This window comes from Salvelinus fontinalis, chromosome 37, assembly GCF_029448725.1.
Source record: "Salvelinus fontinalis isolate EN_2023a chromosome 37, ASM2944872v1, whole genome shotgun sequence".
NCBI classification, from domain to species: Eukaryota; Metazoa; Chordata; class Actinopteri; order Salmoniformes; family Salmonidae; genus Salvelinus; species Salvelinus fontinalis.
In genome coordinates this window covers 16127133-16149096 of record NC_074701.1, presented here as the reverse complement: position 1 = coordinate 16149096, position 21964 = coordinate 16127133, and the positions used below count along the sequence as shown (strand labels likewise).

The window sequence follows — 21964 nt, the reverse complement described above, 5'->3', positions numbered from 1 at the left end:
CATGTAAAAACCCACAGTTTCATCAGCTGTCCGGGTGGCTGGTCTCGGACGATCCCGCAGGGGAGAAGCCAGATGTGAAGTTTCTGAGCTGGCGAGGCGGCTTATGGTAGAGAAACATTCAATTCTCTGGAAACAGCTCTGGTGGACATTCCTGCAGTCAGCATGCTAATTGCATATTCCCTCAAATCTTGAGACATCTGTGCCATTGTGTTGTGGCTTCACATTTTAGTGGCCTTTTTTTTGTCCCCAGCACTAGGTGCACCTGTGTAATGATCATGCTGTTCAATCAGCTTCTTGATATGCCACTCCTGTCAGGTGGATGGATTATCTTGTCAAAGTAGAAATGCTCATTAACAGGGATGGAACCAAATTTGAGAGAAATAATATTTTTTTGCATATGGAACATTTCTGGGATGTTTTATTTCAGCTCATGAAACATGGGACCAACCCTTTACATGTTGCGTTTATATTTTTGTTCAGTGTAATAAAAGCAGATAGGCCAACCAGTAGTGACTTTGTAAGTAAATACGGTAGGCTACAACAACACACCCTGAGCTGTCACGTTCTGACCATAGTTCTTTTGTTATTTCTTTGTTTTAGTATGGTCAGGGCGTGAGTTGGGTGGGTTATCTATGTTAGTTTTTCTATGTTGGTTTTTGCGTTTGGCCTGGTATGATTCTCAATCAGAGGCAGGTGTCGTTAGTTGTCTCTGATTGAGAATCATACTTAGGTAGCCTTTTTTTCCACCTGTGTTTCGTGGGTGTTTATTTTCTGTGTCTGTGTGTTCCACACGGAACTGTTTCGGTTGGTTATTTCACGTGTCGTTTATTGTTTTGTTTCAGTGTTCGTTTGTTTTAATAAAGAGCATGAACACGTGCTGCGCATTGGTCCTCCGATCCTTACTACTCCTCGTCAGAGGAGGAGGAAGACAGCCGTTACATGAGCGTTGATTATTGATCATGCCGATAGTAGAGCAGGCCGTATGATGATCGATTTAGACTTTGCATATAATTTAACAAATACATTTTATTTCACTCTGTTCATAGAAATAATTTGTTATAATTTACTGGTTTCTCACTGTCATTTATCCTGGGAAAAGATGGGTTTGGGCGGGAAATTCCAGTAAAGCTCGGTAACCCGGTTCCCGCCATTAAACCCTAGCTCACACGTTTTTGTATTGTTTTGATCACCGTCTCCTATTTTTGTATGTGAAATTGAAAGGTCCAAAATTGTTGGTAATTTGAGTGACACTAGTTGTAAAGACTGAACTAACTTCAGTACATGAGGCCCATTTTTCAAATTCTGGGATAGCCCTGAACCTCCTCATCATCCTCGCCTCACAGGTGAACTTCTACGAGCGCAGCCTGGAGCTGATGCGACGAAACATGGAGGTGGAGAGGAAGGACATATCTTCGGGCTTCAAGGTGGAAATCAGTGAGCTGGAGGAGCAGAAGGCCCAGGCTGAGGAGCATGTTAAGTGGCTAAGGGGGGCAGTGGAGAAGCTGCAGACCGAGTTACAGAACAGCTCCAGGCGCCTGAGAGGGCCAGGCTGGAGCGCTGACCAGGAGAGAAGGGCCCAGCACGAACAGGCTGAGCTGGAGCAGAACTATGCCATGGAGATCAGTAACCTGGTCCAGAGACTGACCTCTGAGAAAGACCAGCTAGAGGCTGAGCTGAAGCTCAAGATGGACCAAGAGTTGCTGCTCGTAAGGTGGGTGTGGCCAGACTATCATCCTCCCCAGGGCTGTCTTCTGAAATTCAAACAAATTCATTTCAAGTTCACATTCTTGTGTAGGTTGACTCCCGGTTTCGCATTCAATTTAATTTAAAAAATGTTGTGCCAACTGTAACTTTTGCATAAGTCCCTTTAACTCCATAACATATACACTGGACTTACACAACAATGGTGTGTGAGCTGGGACTGGTGTACGTCGTGTGTATGTATATACACTTAATGTACAAAACATTATGAACACTCTTTCCATTTTCTATTTTTTACTTAACACTTTTTTTATTTTCTTAACTTAAAGCATTTTTGGTTAAGGGCTTGTAAGTAAGCATACCTGTTGTATTTGGCACATGTGACATTTGATTTGACATACTGTAGACTGACCAGGTGAAAGCTATGATCCCCTTATTGATGTCACTTGTTAAATCCACTTCAATCTGTGTAGATGAAGGGGAGGAGACAGGTAAAATTATTTTTAAGCCTTGAGACAATTGAGACATGGATTGTGTATGTTTGCCATTCACAGGATGAATGGGCAATACAAAACATAAAGTACAATTGAATGGGGTATGGTAGTAGGTGCCACGCGCACCTGTTTGTGTCAAGAACAGCAACACTGCTGGGTTTTTCAAGCTCAACATTTTCCATTGTGTGTATCAATAATGGTCCGCCACCCAAAGAACATTCAACCAACTTGACACAACTGTGAGAAGCATTGGCGTCAACATGGGCCAGCATCCCTGTGGAATGGTTTTGACACATTGTAGAGTCAATGCCCCACAAATTGAAGCTGTCCTGAAGGCAAAAAGGGGGTGCAACATTCTTAATGTTTTGTCCACTCAGTGTATGCGTGTGTGTGTGTGTGTGTGTGTGTGTGTGTGTGTGTGTGTGTGTGTGTGTGTGTGTGTGTGTATATATACAGTACCAGTCAAACATTTGGAAACACCTACTCATTCAAGGGTTTTTCTTTATTGTTACTATTTTCTACATTGTAGAATAATAATGAAGGAATAATACAATGAAATAATACATATGGAATCATGTTGTTAAAAAAAAAAGTGTTAAACAAATCAAAATATATTTTAGCCACCCATTGTCTTGATGAAAGCTTTGTAGAAAAATAAAGAAAATCCCTGGAATGAGTAGACGTGTCCAAACTTTTGACTGGTATTGTATATGTGTGTGTATATACAGTACCATTCAAAATTGTGGACACACCTTCCGGGGTTTTTATTTTGACTTTCTACATTGTAGAATAATAGTGAAGACATCAAAACTATGAAATAACACAAATGTAATCATGTAATAACCAAAAAAGTATTATTTTATAATTGAGATTCTTCAAAGTAGCCACCCTTTGCCTTGATGACAGCTTTGCACACTCTTGGCATTCTCTCAACCAACTTCATGAGGTAGTCACCTGAAATGCATTTTAAACTAACAGGTGTGCCTTCTTAAAAGTTAAGTTAATTTTCTTTCTTTGTTACGGTTCTCCTCCTCCTCTACTACCGAAGAGGAGGAGTAGTGATTGAACCAAGGCGCAGCGGGTTGTGAATACATAATTAATTTAAAGAAAAAAACGAAAACACGAACTTCACTATAAACTAACAAAACAACAAACGGAATAGACAGACCTGGACGACGAACTTACATTAAACACGAAGAATGCACGGACAGGGAAAATAGACTACACAAAATGACGATGTACAAAACAAACCGAACAGTCCCGTATGGTGCGACAAACACTGACACAGGAGACAACCACCCACAACGAACACTGTGAAACAACCTACCTAAATATGACTCTCAATTAGAGGAAAACGCAAAATACCTGCCTCTAATTAAGAGCCATACCAGGCAACCCTTAAACCAACATAGAAACAGAAAACATAGACTGCCCACCCAAACTCACGTCCTGACCAACTAACACATACAACAAACTAACAGAAATAGGTCAGGAACGTGACATAACCCCCCCCCTTAAGGTGCGAACTCCGGGCGCACCAACACAAAGTTTAGGGGAGGGTCTGGGTGGGCATCTGACCACGGTGGTGGCTCAGGCTCAGGACGAGGTCCCCACCCCACCATAGTCAATCCCAGCTCGCTAATCCCCCTCAGAATGACCACCCCTCTATTCCACCCACCTAATATATGCAACACAAAATAAAGGGACAGCTCCGGGACAAGGTAGCTCAGGACATAGAGGTAGGTGAGAATAGAGAGGTAGCTCAGGATAGAGAGGTAGCTCAGGATAGAGGGGCAACTCCGGACTGAAAGGCAGCTCCGGACAGAGAGACAGCTCTGGACTGAGGGGCAGTTCTGGATTAATGGCCGCTCTGGGCTGAGGGGCAGTTCATGACTGGCTGACGGCTCTAGACGCTCATGACTGGCTGACGGCTCTGGACGCTCATGGCTGGCTGACGGCTCTGGACGCTCATGGCTGGCTGACGGCTCTGGACGCTCATGGCTGGCTGACGGCTCTGGACGCTCATGGCTGGCTGACGGCTCTGGACGCTCATGGCTGGCTGACGGCTCTGGACGCTCATGGCTGGCTGACGGCTCTGGACGCTCATGGCTGGCTGACGGCTCTGGACGCTCATGGCTGGCTGACGGCTCTGGACGCTCATGGCTGGCTGACGGCTCTGGACGCTCATGGCTGGCTGACGGCTCTGGACGTTCATGGCTGGCTGACGGCTCTGGACGCTCATGGCTGGCTGGCGGCTCTGGACGCTCATGGCTGGCTGGCGGCTCTGGACGCTCATGGCTGGCTGGCGGCTCTGGACGCTCATGGCTGGCTGGCGGCTCTGGACGCTCATGGCTGGCTGGCGGCTCTGGACGCTCATGGCTGGCTGGCGGCTCTGGACGCTCATGGCTGGCTGGCGGCTCTGGCAGATCCTGGCTGGCTGGCGGCTCTGGCAGATCCTGTCTGGTTGGCGGCTCTGGCAGATCCTGTCTGGTTGGCGGCTCTGGCAGATCCTGTCTGGTTGGCGGCTCTGGCAGATCCTGTCTGGTTGGCGGCTCTGGCAGATCCTGTCTGGTTGGCGGCTCTGGCAGATCCTGTCTGGTTGGCGGCTCTGGCAGATCCTGTCTGGTTGGCGGCTCTGGCAGATCCTGTCTGGTTGGCGGCTCTGGCAGATCCTGTCTGGTTGGCGGCACTGGCAGATCCTGTCTGACGAATGGCTCTAGCGGCTCCTGATTGACTAACGGCTCTGACGGCTCGGGACAGACGGGCGGCTCTAATGGCTCGGGACAGACGGATGGCTCAGACGGCGCTGGGGAGACGGATGGCTCAGACGGCGCTGGGGAGACGGATGGCTCAGACGGCGCTGCGGAGACGGATGGCTCAGATGGCGCTGCGGAGACGGATGGCTCAGACTGATCCTGTCTAGCGGAAGGCTCTAGCGGCTCCTGTCTGGCAGAAGGCTCTGTAGGCTCATGGCAGACGGGCGGCTTTGCAGGCTCATGGCAGACGGGCGGCTTTGAAGGCTCAATACAGACGAGCAGTTCATGCGGCGCTTGGCAGACGGACAGTTCAGGCGCCGTTGGGCAGACGGCAGACTCTGGCCGGCTGAGACGCACTGTAGGCCTGGTGCGTGGTGCCGGAACTGGAGGCACCGGACTGGAGACACGCACTTCAAGCCTAGTGCGGGGAGCAGGGACAAGGCACACTGGACTCTCAAAGCGTACTATTTGCCTGGTGCGTGGTACCGGCACTGGTGGCACCGGGCTGAGTGCACGCACATCAGGACGAGTACGGGGAGAAGGAACAGTATGTGCAGGGCTCTGGAGACGCACAGGTGGCTTAGTGCGTGGTGCCGGAACTGGAGGCACCGGACTGGAGACACGCACCATAGAGAGAGTGCGTGGAGGAGGAACAGGGCTCTGGAAACGCACTGGAAGCCTGGTGCGTGGTGTAGGCACTGGTGGTACTGGGCTGGGGCGGGGAGGTAGCGCCGGAAATACCGGACCGTGCAAGCGTACTGGCTCCCTTGAGCACTGAGCCTGCCCAACCTTACCTGGTTGAATGCTCCCCGTCGCCCGCCCAGTGCGGGGAGGTGGAATAACCTATGTAGGTTATGTAGGCGAACCGGGGACACCATGCGTAAGGCTGGTGCCATGTAAGCCGGCCCAAGGAGACATACTGGTGGCCAGATATGTAGAGCCGGCTTCATGGCACTTGGCTCAATGCTCAATCTAGCCCTACCAGTGCGGGGAGGTGGAATAACCCGCACTGGGCTATGCACACGTACAGGAGACACCGTGCGCTCTACTGCGTAACACGGTGTCTGCCCGTACTCCCGCTCTCCACGGTTAGCCTGGGAAGTGGGCACAGGTCTCCTACCTGCCCTTGGCCCACTACCTCTTAGCCCCTCCCCCCCAAGAAATTTTTGGGTAGTACTCACAGGCTTTTCGGGCTTCCGTGCTAGACGCGTCCCCTCATAACGCTGGTTCCCTTCTCCGGTTGCCTCTGCTCTCCTCAGTGCCTCCAGCTGTTCCCATGGGAGGCGATCCCTTCCAGCCAGGATCTCCTCCCATGTGTAGCAACCTTTACCGTCCACAACATCCTCCCATGTCCATTCCTCCTTCTTGCGCTGTCCCTTCCTCCCGTTACACCGCTGCTTGGTTCTGGTTATTTGGTGGGTGGTTCTGTTACGGTTCTCCTCCTCCTCTACTACCGAAGAGGAGGAGTAGTGATTGAACCAAGGCGCAGCGGGTTGTGAATGCATAATTTATTTAAAGAAAAAAACGAAAACACGAACTTCACTATAAACTAACAAAACAACAAACGGAGTAGACAGACCTGGACGACGAACTTACATTAAACACGAAGAACGCACAAACAGGGAAAATACACAAAATGACGATGTACAAAACAAACCGAACAGTCCCGTATGGTGCGACAAACACTGACACAGGAGACAACCACCCACAACGAACACTGTGAAACAACCTACCTAAATATGACTCTCAATTAGAGGAAAACGCAAAACACCTGCCTCTAATTAAGAGCCATACCAGGCAACCCTTAAACCAACATAGAAACAGAAAACATAGAATGCCCACCCAAACTCACGTCCTGACCAACTAACACATACAACAAACTAACAGAAATAGGTCAGGAACGTGACATTCTTAATGCGTTTGAGCCAATCAGTTGTGTTGTGACAAGGTAGGGGTGGTATACAGAAGATTGCCCTATTTGGTAAAAGACCAAGTCCATATTATGGCAAGAACAGCTCAAATAAGCAAAGAGAAACGACAGTCCATCATTACTTTAAGACATAAAAGTCAGTCAATACGGAAAATTTTAAGAACTTTGAACGTTTCTTCAAGTGCAGTCGCATAAACCATGAAGCGCTATGATGAAACTGGCTCTCATGAGGACTGACCCAGAGTTACCTCTGCTGCAGAGGATAAGTTCATTAAAGTTACCAGCCTCAGAAATTGCAGCCCAATAAGTGCTTCACAGAGTTCAAGTAACAGACACATCTCAACATCAACTGTTCAGATGAGATTGCATGAATCAGGCCTTCATGGTCGATTTGCTGCAAAGAAACCACTACTAAAGGACATCAATAAGAATAAGAGACTTCTTGGGCCAAGAAACATGAGCAATAAACATTAGACCAGTGGAAATCTGTCCTTTGGTCTGATGAGTCCAAATTGGAGATTTTTGGTTCCAACAGCCGTGTCTTTGTGAGACGCAGAGTAGGTGAACAGATGATCTCTGCATGTGTGGTTCCCAACGTGAAGCATGGAGGTGTGATGGTGTGGGGCTGCTTTGCTGGTGACACTGTCAGTGATTTATTTAGAATTCAAGGCACACTTAACCAGCATGGCTACCACCGCATTCTGCAACGAAACGCCATCCCATCTGGTTTGTGCTTAGTGGGACTATCATTTGTTTTTCAATAGGACAATGACCCAACACACCTGCAGGCTGTGTAAGGGCTATTTGACCAAGAAGGAGAGTGATGGAGTGCTGCATCAGATGACCTGGCCTCCACAATCACCTGACCTCAACCCAATTGAGGTGGTTTGGGATGAGTTGGACCGCAGAGTGAAGGAAAAGCTGCCAACAACTGCTCAGCATATGTGGGAACTTCTTCAAGATTGTTGGAAAAGCATTCCAGGTGAAGCTGGTTGAGAGAATGCCAAGAGTGCAAAGCTGTCATCAAGGCAAAGGGTGGCTATTTGAAGAATATAACACTTTTTTTGGTTACTACATGGTTACTTTTTTTGGTTACTACATGATTCCATATGTTTTATTTATTAGTTTTGATGTCTTCACTATTATTCTACAATGTAGAAAATAGTAAAAAACTTGAATGAGCAGGTGTGTCCAAACTTTTCACTGGTACTGTATATGTATCTGTCTCTGTGTGCCTTAGTGAACAGTGTGTGTGCTATGTAATCAGGGAAGAGGCAGAGCAGCAGGTGTCTCAGATGAAGACTCAGCAAGGCGAGGCCCAGCGCAGCTTCATGCACCAGCTACGCTGTGAGCGCCTGCGGCTGGAACTGGAGCAGGAGAGGCACAGGGAGAGACTCCACAGTACAGAGAGGGCGGTTGAGGAGCAGGCCAGGATCTGTAGCCGGTCCGCTGTGGAGAGGAAGAGGCTGGAGGAAGGGCACCAGGAGGAAGTCCGGCAGCTGAAAGAGCACATAGCCAGTCTGCAGGAGCAGGCAGATCTGACCTCCGATAGGGAGAAGTCACTTTTACAGCACTGTCAGTTAGAGGTGAAACTAGAGCACTATCAAACACAGTGCAGTCAGTTAGAGGCTGAACTGGAAGTGACTTGCGATCGGTGCAGTCAACTAGAGGCCAAACTGGAAGTGATTTGTGCCCAGCTGGAGCTGGAGGAACGCACTGTGTGTCTGGCGTCTGAGGCTTTGACCGAGCGTCTGACCTCTGAACGGCATGATGTAGAGGAGGAACTTGAGTTGGTGAGGGATAGAGAGCGAGAAATCCTTAGTGAGGTGTCTCAGCTAAGAGAGGAGCTGCATAGTCTACGGTCTGAATATATGACACTTCTTCAGGACAAGGAAATGATAGCGGAGAACTGTAGCAGTTTGTCCAGCGCCTTTGTACAACAGCAAGCTCAGCTGAGGGCCAAAGAGGAAGACACGGAGACCCTGAGGGGGGAGTTGGAGAGGGCACGGGAGGCTCTGAGAAATGAAGTAGAACGATGCTCAAGGCAGAATGCTGAGCTGGACTCCCAGAAGACGGACAGAGCGATGCTGATGGAGGAGCTAAGAAAACACAGAACAACTGTTGACTGTCTACAGTCAGATCTTGACTGTGTCACTGAGGAGTTAAACCAGTGGAAGAGGGCAGAAAACAGTCTACAGGAAGCCTTGAGGGTGGAACAAACCCAGGTCATGGAGATCCAATCCACCCTGGACCTGGAGAGGGAAGAGGCGGGCTGTCTGAGCCAGGAGAACACCCACTACATCCGCCTGGCAGACCAACTCTCCAACCAGATCGAAGAAATGGAAACGGAATCATCCAAACTCCAAGACCACATCCACCAGCTGAACGCCCAACTGGGCGAAATGTCCAGACTGGTTTCTGATCTCAGGACCCAGCTAGAGGCCAAATTCACAGAGGTAGACCACCTTGAATCAGATATAAAGCAGACTGCAGGTCTGGTAGAGATGGCGGAAGCCCTGTCCAATAAGCACTATAGGGAAGAGGAGCTGCTGAACACCCAACTGGAGACCAAGGAGAGAGAGCTGTGCTCCCTCAGAGGAAAGGCTGGCAGCAGCACCACCGTCCAGCTGCAGCAGGCCCTGCTGTCCTCTCAGGCAGAGGTCCACAGGTTGGAGGAGTCCTTTGAGTGGGAGAAGGGCAGGATGAAGGAGCAGCTGGTGGAGATGGAGAAGCTGGTCATGGCTCTGGAGATGGTGATGGACCCTACCAGTCCACACAGGTTTGTGACGTGCAGGCCTGTTGCCGGAAATCAAACCAAACCAACCTTCAAATGACTAACCTCCACCTGCCTTGATTCCAATGTGTTTCTGCCGCAAACATGGGGGCTGAAATTTGAATGACTAATAACAACCGATCTGCTCTCATCTGAAAGAGATCCTCACCTTTTCTCCTCACAAACCTTCTCCAAGTCTTTAACCTTCTCTACACCTTAGCAGGCTGTGTGCCAACATCAAACTTTTGACATTTAAATTGTCTGGAATGCATTAACAATTTTCTGTCTCTCTAACGGCATGATTTTCACCTAGGTGCATGATATTAGATTTAATTTGTCTGAATAACAGTATTTATATCATTGAATGTTTGTCTAAACCAGTGTCCATTTTACTTTCGCCACATAAGTGCATTGATTTCACCCAGAGTTTCATCTGGAACTCAAATGTTTGCTTCAAATTATAAATGCCTCCATCAAATCAATCCCCAGATAAATATTATGTTTAAATATCTTCCAGATTAAAATGCCTTTGGGGAAAAACTCCTATGTAAACTATTTCAACTCTAGTTCTCAGTTAGATGAGGTCAACTGTGAGAACAGTGCTCTGAAGGACAGACTGGCCATGTTACAGCAGGATATCCAGAGAATGGAGGAAGAGATCATCAAGAAGAAGTAAGCTGATCCGTCAGTAATGTGTTGCTGTGAGATAATGCTAAATACAGATATGGTTTACAAATGTCTGTTACAGAAGGGGTTGTTTTTTTAAGCTGTATTCTGTCTTCACAGCTATTAATTATTCCTTTCCGTCTTTGATTTCACCAGAAAGAAACTGGACGAAGTGGAGCAGGAACACGAGAAGAACAGGGAGAAGCAGGAGAGACTTCACAAAGAGGTTTGTTTTCCATTTCACTATAATCACCCTGCATAGTTCAACTGACCCTTTTAGCCTGATAGATTTTAATAGCCTACATTTGATCATTGGACACATGATCATTATCTCAATCACCCGAGGCCACCGCATAGTGATGAGCAATCCCAGTCTGATAAACCCTTCATCCACCCCCTTCCCTCTCAGAACGCCAAGTACCAGGAAGAGGTGCTGGACCTGAGAGCCCGCAACCTGCAGCTGAGCGGCGAGAATGCTGAGTTTAGCTCCCGTCTCCGTGCCGACCAGGGGGCGGTCCAGATGCTGACGGAGAGGCTGGCACAGGTGTCCCGGGAGCAGGCGGAGGGGGCGGCCACAGCCAGGCAGCTCCAGGAGACCTCCACCCAGCAGGAGAGGGAGAGACTCCACCTGCAGGCAGCCTGGCGTCACGACAAGGAGCTGCTGGAGAGAGAACTCCACACCATCAAGGAAAAGGTGTGTGTGTGTGTATACAGTGGGGCAAACAAGTATTTAGTCAGCCACCAATTGTGCAAGTTCTCCCACTTAAAAAGATTAGAGAGGCCTGTAATTTTCATCATAGGTACACTTCAACTATGACAGACAAAATGAGGGGGAAAAATCCATAAAATCACATTGTAGGATTTTTTAATGAATTTATTTGCAAATTATGGTGGAAAATAAGTATTTGGTCACCTACAAACAAGCAAGATTGGTTCTGGTTCTCACAGACCTGTAACTTCTTCTTTAAGAGGCTCCTCTGTCCTCCACCCGTTACCTGTATTAATGGCACCTGTTTGAACTTGTTATCAGTATAAGAGACACCTGTCCACAACCTCAAACAGTCACACTCCAAACTCCACTATGGCCAAGACCAAAGAGCTGTCAAAGGACACCAGAAACAAAATTGTAGACCTGCACCAGGCTGGGAAGACTGAATCTGCAATAGGTAAGCAGCTTGCTTTGAAGAAATCAACTGTGGGAGCAATTATTAGGAATTGGAAGACATACAAGACCACTGATAATCTCCCTCGATCTGGGGCTCCACGCAAGATCTCACCCCGTGGGGTCAAAATGATCCCAAGAACGGTGAGCAAAAATCCCAGAACCACACGGGGGGACCTAGTGAATGACCTGCAGAGAGCTGGGACCAAAGTAACAAAGCCTACCATCAGTAACACACTACGCCGCCAGGGACTCAAATCCTGCAGTGCCAGACGTGTCCCCCTGCTTAAGCCAGTACATGTCCAGGCCCGTCTGAAGTATGCTAGAGAGCATTTGGATGATCCAGAAGAAGATTGGGAGAATGTCATATGGTCAGATGAAACCAAAATATAACTTTTTGGTAAAAACTCAACTCAACGTGTTTGGAGGACAAAGAATGCTAAGTTGCATCCAAAGAACACCATACCTACTGTGAAGCATGGGGGTGGAAACATCATGCTTTGGGGCTGTTTTTCTGCAAAGGGACCAGGACGACTGATCCGTGTAAAGGAAAGAATGAATGGGGCCATGTATCGTGAGATCTTGAGTGAAAACCTCCTTCCATCAGCAAGGGCATTGAAGATGAAACGTGGCTGGGTCTTTCAGCATGACAATGATCCCAAACACACCACCCGGGCAACGAAGGAGTGGCTTCGTAAGAAGCATTACAAGGTCCTGGAGTGACCTAGCCAGTCTCCAGATCTCAACCCCATAGAAAATCTTTGGAGGGAGTTGAAAGTCCGTGTTGCCCAGCAACAGCCCCAAAACATCACTGCTCTAGAGGAGATCTGCATGGAGGAATGGGCCAAAATACCAGCAACAGTGTGTGAAAACCTTGTGAAGACTTACAGAAAACGTTTGACGTCTGTCATTGCCAACAAAGGGTATATAACAAAGTATTGAGAAACTTTTGTTATTGACCAAATACTTATTTTCCAGCATAATTTGCAAATAAATTCATTAAAAATCCTACAATGTGATTTTCTGGAGAATTTTTTTTTTCATTTTGTCTGTCATAGTTGAGTGTACCTATGATGAAAATTACAGGCCTCTCTCATATTTTTAAGTGGGAGAACTTGCACAATTGGTGGCTGACTAAATACTTTTTTGCCCCATTGTATATAGGGGACTTTTGGGACAGTTGTGGTAGAGTTCTCCATTATCTACATACTATGTTTTGGTCTATCGGAAATTGAAGTGTGTGAGAATTTTCTTGGTCAGCATTTTTTATGAATGGGCCTCATTTATGTATCTTGATTCTTAAATGTCTTGTTTGCTCTTAGCTCCAGTGTTTGTCAGAGGTGGAGTCCTCACTGACCAGCCTGACCCTGAAGCACCAATGGCTGGAGCAGGATAAGGAGAGGCTGCTGAGGGAGGTGGAGGAGAGGACCCAGAAGGTGAGAGAAGGATGTACTTGGCTATTGCAACTCTGTTGGGGGGAATTGACGTCTTCCAAGTATTTTCTCTGACTGAATATGTATGAATTGTGATGTTATTGTTTTCAGGTTGAGAAGCTCCAAGAGTCTCTTCTCTCTGTGGACTCCCAGATGGAGCTGCTTCGCTCCCAGCTCCAGGCAGTGGATCATGAGAAGACTGGCCAGATCCAGGAAGTAGCCAACCACCAGAGGATGATGCAGGATGCCCAGGACAAGGTAGGTGACATACTAATAACGAAAACAATAGAAATGTCTGCTCACTGTTTGCTGGTCCTGAATGTGATCTTTAATGAAGCGTTGTGATACATTAGCACTTTGACTGACTTCATTGTTGTCTGCTGATCATCAGGTAAAGGAGCTGGAGGCCAGCATGGGCAGGCTATGCAGGGAGAAGGAGCAGCTGCGTCTGGCCCAGAAACAACATGAGGAGGAGGCCACTATGGCCCTACAAAAGGAGTGCCAGAGCCTGCGCCTCCAAAACCAAGAGCTGCTCCACAGGGTAGAGCTACGTTACTTGCTCCTAAAGCCATAGCCACGGGATGTAGGGGTGCTGGATGTGCTGCAGCACCCCCTTGTAAATTGGAATACATTTTGCCAAAATTACACTGAACAAAAATATAAACGCAACATGCAAAAATGTCTCAGATTTTTACTGAGTTACAGTTCATATAAGGAAATCAGAAAATTGAAATGAATGAATTAGGCCCTAATCTATGGATTTCACATGACTAGGAATACAGAGGCCATGTCTAGCTAACTACTGTAGCTAACTAGCCAGTTAATCTCTGTTGCTAGCCAGCAAGCTAGAAAGCAACGCTAAAGGGATTGCAAATGGGTAAGCATAACATTTTTTCCCCCTAAATATTAGCTAGCTGGCTAGCATTTATGAAGCCTGGAAACACGTTCCTCACACACCAGGAACGTATTTTATAACGAAAAGGTGCCTCAGTCCCAAAACACAAGTTTTCTGGAGACTTGTGGGAGGAGTGCTGATAACGTCGCCCACTGTATGGCTTTCGGTAGCCTGATTTTCATCCAGACTGAAGAGAAATCTGCACACAATGCATCCCTGACCACCACCTGAAGTGGTCAGCCAGATCAAAACCCAGTCAGACCACAAAGCGACTAGACCCGTCTTTTCAATGCTATCTTCTTATTCTGATAGCAGAAATCACATTTAAGTGTCAAATGTAGACACGAACAGACATGCAACTGTTGGTCACAGATACCTTAAAAAAAAACTGGAAACTGGAACACGCTGCCGTACACATCTATCCAGAATATCCTAAACAGCTCAATGGGTGAAATGTCTGGCGAGTATGCAGGCCATGGGAGAATTGGGACATTTTGAGCTTCCAGGAATTGTGTATAGATCCTTGCGACATGGGGCTGTGCATTATTATGCTGAAACATGAGGTGATGGCGGTGGATGAATGGTATGACAATAGACCTCAGGATCTCATCACGGTATCTCTGTGCATTCAAAGAGCCATCGATAAAATGCAATTCTGTTCACCACATTGACATCAGGAAACCGCTCACCCACACGACGCCATACACGCTTTCTGTCATATGCCCAGTACAGTTTAAACCGGGATTAATCCGTGAAGAGCACACTTCTCCAGCGTGACAATGGCCATCGAAGTTGAGCATTTGCCCACTGTAGTCGGTTACGACGCCGAACTGCTGTCAGGTCAAGACCCTGGTGAAGACGACGAGCACGCAGATGAGCTTCCCTGAGACGGTGGCAGACAGTTTGTGCAGCAATTCTTCAGTTGTGCAAACCCAGTTTCATCAGCTGTTCGGGTAGCTGGTCTCAGACGACCCCGCAGGTGAAGAAGACGGATGTGGAGGTCCTGGGCTGGCGTGGTTACACGTGGTCTGCGGTTGTGAGGCCGGTTGGACGTACTGTCAAATTCTCTAAAACGACGTTGGAGGCAGATTATGGAAAAGAAATGAACATTCTCTGGCAACAGCTCTGGTGGACATTCCTGCAGTCAGTATGCCAATTGCACACTCCCTCAAAACTTGAGACATTTGTGGCACTGTGTTGTGTGACAAAACTGCACATTTTAGGAGTGGCCTTTTATTGTCCCCAGTACAAGTGTGTAATGTTCATGCAGTTTAAACAACTTCTTGATAATCCATCCACCTGACCATTGTGGCATATCTTGGCAAAGGAGAAATGTTCACAAATAGGGATGTAAACCAATTTGTGGACAACATTTGATTTCTTTTTTTTTTTTGTGCATATGGAATATTTCTGGGATCTTTTATTTCAGCTCATCAAACATGAAAACAACACTTTACATGTTGCGTTTTATATTTTGTTCAGTATATAGTATTTCTTGTTTGTACATAAATAAATCAAATTCTAAATACTACACCAGATACTATAATTTAGCCATAGAGCTAGCTTCTTTAAAAAAAAATAGCTGTGGTGGATTGTTTTTAAGCATAAACGCAGTGCATAGCCTAGGCAACTACAGCAGTGCGTGGCAAAAATGCTTTATTTTATTTATATTTAACCTGGCAAGTCAGTTATGAACAAATTATTATTTACAATGACGGCCAAACCCGGACAACGCTGGCCCAATTGTGCGCCGCCCTATGGGACTCCCAATCACGGCCGGTTGTGATACAGCCTGGATTCGAACCAGGGTGCCAGCAGTGACACCTCTAGCACTGAGATGGAGTGTCTTAGACCGCTGCGCCACTCAGGAGCCCAATATCAGCTGATTGTTGAGTTGCGGCTATCAGTGAACAGCAGCTAAAATTGGCCTTCTATTTCAAAATACAATCACCGGAAAACACAGTTTGGAAATCAAATATCTACTGCTAAAAAGAGAAGACTCTAATCTGCCAAATGACGTAGAATTCCATGAAAATAGGCCCACATTTTTTCAGACCTCTTCAAATAATTAAGCCCTTGGGCTGATCCTTGATATGCACTCTGTTCAGTTAAATCTTACTGTTAGTCTGCAAATGCGGTCATTGATGCTTGCATGCAATGCTTTATTATAAAGGTGAAATATTTTTGAAGTGGTTGTTGTGCTTTGTTTCCTTCAGGTGTATCAGCTGCAGGGCCAGGATGTGGAGGTACAGAGTCTGACTGAGGAGTGCCTGACTCTAAAGAACAAACAGGCACAGCTGGAGACTGCCAGGGCAGAGGCACAGGATCAGGTGACCTCAAACATTTTGGTCAAATAATTGATAAATGTAATTTTGCTGAGGCACCACATCTCTAAACTGAAAGCAGGTTTGCCAATTGAAACTCAAATTGAGCAACTAACCCCATGGTCCTAATTTGCACTAATCTATTCTTGCATAAGTTGAGGCTAATTCATTTCATGAACATTTCCAAACTGCATTCCTATGCCCTATTGAGTCTATCAGCGTGTTTGAGGGGATCAGTTTGAGCAGGAATAGTTTGGGATGCTAGGCTATTGGTGGATCACTGTACAGTCTGACTACAATGTAGTTGATTCTCAAACGCACTGTTTTATGGTGCAGGCACTGATGGTGGACACAGCCTTGACACTGGCCCAGGCCCAGCATGTCCGGGAGCTGCAGCAGTTGAGGGAGCAGGCAGGACTGGGGTCCAGGGAGCAGCTGGCACACTTTCAAGCCCAGCTGGCAGATGAGAAGCGCAGGGGGCAGAAGCTGCAACAGACCTTCCGCACACAGGCCCAGCAAGCCAGCACCCAGATAGGCCTGCAGCAGGTAGTGTACTGCCCTACAGGGTGCACCCAATCCAGCCACTGGTTACAGTTCAATAGGCATGATTTGCACCCTTTAACACTTCTCAAAATAATTAACCGTAGTTTAACACAGAACTAAAGGTGATCAATAAATGTACAGTTGAAGTCAGAAGTTAGGTTCCAACACTTAGGTTGGAATCATTAAAACGAGTTTTAACTAAGTTGACTGTGCCTTTAAACAGCTTGGAAAATTCTTGAAAATTATGTCATGGCTTTAGAAGCTTCTGATAGGCTAATTTACATAATCTTAGTCAATTGGAGGTGTACCTGTGGATGTATTTCAAGGCCTACCTTCAACTCAGTGCCTCTTTGCTTGACATCATGGGAAGATTAAAAGAAACCAGCCAAGACCTCAGGAAAAAAGTGTAGACCTCCACAAGTCTGGTTCATCCTTGGCAGCAATTTCCAAATGCCTGAAGGTACCACTTTCATCTGTACAAACAATAGTACGCAAGTATAAACACCATGGGACCACACAGCCGTCATACCGCTCAGGAAGGAGACTCGTTCTGTCTCCTAGAGATGAATGTACTTTCATCCTAGAGATGAAAGTGCAAATCAATCCCAGAACAACAGTAAAGGACCTTGTGAAGATGCTGGAGGAAACAGGTACAAAAGTATCTATATCCACAGTAAAACGAGTCCTATATCGACATAAACCGCTGCTCCAAAACCGCTATAAAAAAGACAGACTACGGTTTGCAACTGAACATGGGGACAAATATCGTACTTTTTGAACTGATGAAACAAAAATAGAACTGTTTGGCCATAATGACCATCGTTATGTTTGGAGGAAAAAGGGGGATGCTTGCAAGCCGAAGAACACCATCACAACAGTGAAGCACTGGGGTGGCAGCATCATGTTGTGGGGGTGCTTTGCTGCAGGAAGGACTAGTGCACTTCACAAAAGAGATGGCATCATGAGGATGGAAAATTATGTGGATATATTTTAGCAACATCTCAAGACATCAGTCAGGAAGTTAAAGCTTGGTCGCAAATGGGTCTTCTAAATGGACAATGACCCCAAGCATACTTCCAAAGTTGTGGGAAAATGGCTTAAGGACAACAAAGTCAAGGTATTGGAGTGGCCATCACAAAGCCCTGACCTCAGTCCTATAGTAAATTTGTGGGCAGAACTGAAAAAGCACGAGCAAGGAGGCCTACAAACCTGACTCCGTTACACACGCTCTGTCAGGAGGAATTGGCCACAATTCACCCAACTTATTGTGGGAAGCTTGTGGAAGGCTACCTGAAACGTTTGACCCAAGTTAAACAATTTAAAGGCAACGCTACCAAATACTAATTGAGTGTATGTAAACTTCTGACCCACTGGGAATGTGATGAAATAAATAAAAGCTGAAAGAAATCATTTGCTTTACTATTATTCTGACATTTCACATTCTTAAAATAAAGTGGTGATCCTAACTGCCCTAAAACAGGGAATATTTACTAGGATTAAATGTCAGGAATTGTGAAAAACTGAGTTTAAATGTATATGGCTAAGGTGTATGTAAACTTCTGACTTTTATATGCTGTAAATGCTGGCTCTGTTTGTGCTCAGGAGCAATATGAGAAGGTGATAGTGAACATGCAGGAGGGGATGGAGGGGGTGGAGACCAAGCTGAGGAGTGTGCGCAAGATGCTGCAGGAGAAGGTCAACCAGCTGAAGGAGCAGGTCAGTTTACCATTCATACGAGACAAATGGCAGAGAAACATGCCCTGAAAATCTGACTGTATTTCATTGTCCCTGTCCCACCCACAGCTGGTGAAGAATGCCAAGTCAGACATCATTCTGAAGGACCTGTATGTGGAGAACTCCCAGCTGATGAAGGCACTGCAGGTCACTGAGCAGCGACAGAAGAGTGCTGAGAAAAAGAACTTTGTCTTAGAGGAGAAGATTACAGCCCTCAACAAGCTCCTTCGTAAGATCGCCCCTGCCTCCCTCTCTGCGTAGCAGTTCCTTGCTACTCAGAACAACGCTACTCCCCAAAAGACATCGACAACTGTGAAAGACCTCTTAAGTTTCCTTCCCTTAACCTTAGTATTCGATGACCATCCCAATGAAACATTGATGCTTAATGTGGCAGGTGGTCCACAATGATTCTGTAAGATCCATAACAAAATCACTGTGTAACAACTCCCTCTTGGGATGGTGGGTTTGATTGCACAGAATTAGCACAAGTTATTTGGGTAAGTGGAACAGCACAAGTCAAGTGTTTTCAGCCACCAGGGTATTATGCATGTACTTTATTTTTTGTGTATATATATTTTTGAGGTTAACGCAAGACTCATTTTTTGTGAAGGTCAATCAAAGTTCACATTAAGTATTTTATTGTCTCTGCAGAGGCAGGCAGTCCGTTAGGTTACAGACTATCCTCCAGCATCATGCTGTGTTGGTAGGTCTGAGTGTCGATTAGATGTATAATGGGACCAATGGTATAACATTCCAGTTTGATCATCAAACACACTCAAGGTACTGAACTTAAAGTTAAGTCTGTCAGACTGTATGAGATGAATGGTACTGTATGCGAAAGGCTGAATCCTAATTTAATCACAAAATGATTCAAAGAAAGGGTTTAGCAACTTTTAATTAAGTGTTCTTTGTGGTATTTTAAATTACCAACCAAAAGCACAGTATTTACAAATGTAAAGTTTTGATACACATCTGCACAATTTTCAATCCTGATGCACTGCTGTACAGTCAAACCTTTTAATTCCTAAACTATGAGTACTAAAAAAGATTGTTGCGACAATGTAATGTCAATCGAACAATGTATGTAGGAAATTATTGTAAAAACACTAACATGCAAGCTGCGGATTTGTTATGCACTACACAATCACTCCACAATTAAAACAAAACTGACCAAGTAATAAATCACCTACAGCTAAGTATATTTGAATTAATTATTGTTTTAAAGAACTTTTTCAAAATAGCATCACTTAAATGGATAATCCTCTGCTGAAGGAAAAAAAAGTAATAGTTCTAGCATTTTGATTCAAGACATGATGTGCTCCAAGACCCCCTGGTGAATCAACTGCTCACACTTCCATCGTGGCAGGAAGTGCTGGGGAAACAAGAGTGGAGTTTGAGAGTGACTCATGTTCAATTCTTTACACAATGTGCATGTATAGTGATGGTTTTCACATATAGTACTTTTTCTTTTCTTATACCTGACTGTTTTTCTTCAGAAGAATGATGGTCCCGTCGTCTATTTCAAACTCGCCATGATCTTTTAAACAACGCACCTATTGAGAGAAATACATTGTGAGAAACAAACTAAATGGCAAGAGGGTAAAATCAATAGAACATGACCAATATGTAAAAATATCTAAATGAAGACCAAAAGAAGGAGCACCTAATAGTCAAGGGTCTATGTGCTACAGTTTGAATTAATTGATACAGTTGATGACTAACAGCACAAGTGGCCCCTACCAACATTCACTTAGTCTCTGGTCAGGTCCTTGCGGGCATGCAGTTCCCTTGTGTAATCTTACCTCAATGTACAAACTCTTTGGAGGCTTCATGTCCTGTGTTATGTCAAGTCCTTCCTCTCCTCCAAGTGACCTCATGAAGGTAGCCAGTGACTTCTTGTACTGGTTAAACCATTCCAACTATTCAAAATTAAACATTACATTTTAAGAGTCAGATGCCATCACCCTGCCATCTTCTGTCCAATTTGTTTCTTGCCTTTTTAAAGAAAGAAACATACCTCTTCTGCACACATGTGGAAGCGGATGTTTGTGGGCAACACACTTCCGTACGCCCACCTCAAAGTCCGAATGCGGAGGAGCCTGTCATAGCTGAGGAGAGGAAATTAGCAATGATGTTGTCCTATCCTAATAAACTATGATATGGTCAGTGTAACTGTCTACAAAAATATTAGTAGTGATGGTGAGCTCAAAATCAACTCATCACATCAGGCACTCACAGGTAGGCAGCGATGCAACGTTGGTTTCTTAGCAGACAGCAGTGACGGAACTTGATGGTTGGAATCAGCTCACTTTTTCCCTCAGACTTGGCTTCATTGCTTTGAAGTGTGTGAAATAAAACATATTTGTTAAAACCCATAAGGTAATTATTTCAGAACTCAATGGGAAAGAGACACATTCAAATATAAGAGAATGTCAATGTGTGACAATGTTTAATGTCTTAACTCACACATCACTTTGATTCTGCTCGTATAATGCTTTCATCTCCTCCAGCACCTGACGAATACCATCTTCCTGCAAAGAAGGTGTCAGTCAGTGAGCAGTAATAGAAGTCAAATGACCATGTAGTCAGTGGCATTATAACCTAATTGCCAACTATCAAACTGATCTAAAAGTCTTCACTTTGTATTCATAATCTGGCTAGGTTGATGTTAGCTATTACTGAGTGAAACACATTCTAGTGATGGCTGGCTAGGTTGATATTAGCTCTCAAGAGCCCCAAGTCAGAAGAGCAGGGCAAGGAGTAGGGCTGCACCATATGGGCAAATCATTTAATTGCGATTTGTTTTTAACCAAATATTGCGATTGAGATTTTACTTGCGATTTAGATCAAAACACTGTACTGTTGGAATCATATAAATAAAATTAGTATTCAAATCATATGGTTGGTGTTGTTTGGCATGACAACGAATGAAAAAGCCAGGTACAGTATGTTGTTGTGACAGAATAGGAACAAAGTGTTGGTCAGAGTTTCCCAGGGGACCCTTATTACATTAGATTTTACATTCATGGCGTAAAAACAATATGCAGCCTGTTGCACATGTCCATATAGCAATTTCGATGAAAATGCGATTAATTGTGCAGCCCTAAGGAGGTTGATATAGCTAAGCAATTAATAGTATGTGTGGCAGTTGGGTGTACTAAGTATCACGTGTCAAGACAGTGTTGACTCCTGCATTGCTAGAGTAAACTAACAATCTAACTAGTTAGCTATTCCATCTGCACTAATGGCTACAAATCCAGTATATCTTTATAACATGCTGAATGTGCCACTTACATTGAATGCAGGCAGTTGACCATCGCCCATCCGGTGAAGTTCTCTGATTATTTCGATTGCCTTTTCACAAAACATCTCTCTTGGTAAATGTTGTTATAAATTAATAGGATACCGTATATCAACCTAGACTGAACAGTAGACTAAACCTTACACTTGCATCAAATGAGTGATTATCCTGTAATTACTTCACCGTATCTAGAATGATGTGAATAGTTACTGACGGACAGCGGCTGAGTTTTCGCGGCAAAATGCTTTGCTA

The 21964-nt window shown here is 45.4% G+C and overlaps 2 protein-coding genes across 3 annotated transcripts in view; one reads left to right on the top strand and one right to left on the bottom strand.

The window, feature by feature from the left end:
* LOC129836232 (ninein-like protein) overlaps window positions 1-21308 on the top strand; it is a 54598-nt gene extending 33290 nt beyond the window's left edge. Inside the window, exons 17-28 of one of the 2 annotated variants that reach the window (XM_055902115.1) lie at window positions 1344-1711; window positions 8149-9660; window positions 10222-10326; window positions 10477-10546; window positions 10730-11014; window positions 12805-12918; window positions 13027-13173; window positions 13307-13456; window positions 16027-16140; window positions 16471-16680; window positions 18280-18393; window positions 18481-21308. In XM_055902115.1, the coding sequence (XP_055758090.1) occupies window positions 1344-1711; window positions 8149-9660; window positions 10222-10326; window positions 10477-10546; window positions 10730-11014; window positions 12805-12918; window positions 13027-13173; window positions 13307-13456; window positions 16027-16140; window positions 16471-16680; window positions 18280-18393; window positions 18481-18672 (3381 nt within the window). In that variant the 3' untranslated portion in view covers window positions 18673-21308. The remainder of the gene's footprint in view (window positions 1-1343; window positions 1712-8148; window positions 9661-10221; window positions 10327-10476; window positions 10547-10729; window positions 11015-12804; window positions 12919-13026; window positions 13174-13306; window positions 13457-16026; window positions 16141-16470; window positions 16681-18279; window positions 18394-18480) is intronic. The other variant, XM_055902116.1, reaches the window with a different exon arrangement.
* On the bottom strand, window positions 19289-21954 carry gins1 (GINS complex subunit 1 (Psf1 homolog)). The gene is made up of 7 exons (XM_055902132.1): window positions 21706-21954; window positions 20878-20942; window positions 20648-20746; window positions 20429-20519; window positions 20214-20330; window positions 19890-19964; window positions 19289-19783 (listed from the first exon to the last, which is right to left on the bottom strand). The coding sequence occupies exons 1-7, from the start codon at window positions 21778-21780 to the stop codon at window positions 19715-19717; spliced, it is 591 nt and encodes a 196-aa protein (XP_055758107.1). The 5' UTR covers window positions 21781-21954; the 3' UTR covers window positions 19289-19714.
* Between the last annotated feature and the right edge of the window lie 10 nt (window positions 21955-21964).

Bases quoted from the DNA above. Each gene is read 5' to 3' on its own strand.
- gins1 (XM_055902132.1), bottom strand. From the start codon at position 21,780: ATGTTTTGTGAAAAGGCAATCGAAATAATCAGAGAACTTCACCGGATG. The intron at 20,520-20,647 runs GTGAGTGCCTGA...TCCTCTCCTCAG, and splicing joins CGTTGCATCGCTGCCTACCT to CTATGACAGGCTCCTCCGCA. The intron at 20,331-20,428 runs GTATGTTTCTTT...AATTTTGAATAG, and splicing joins TCCACATGTGTGCAGAAGAG to TTGGAATGGTTTAACCAGTA.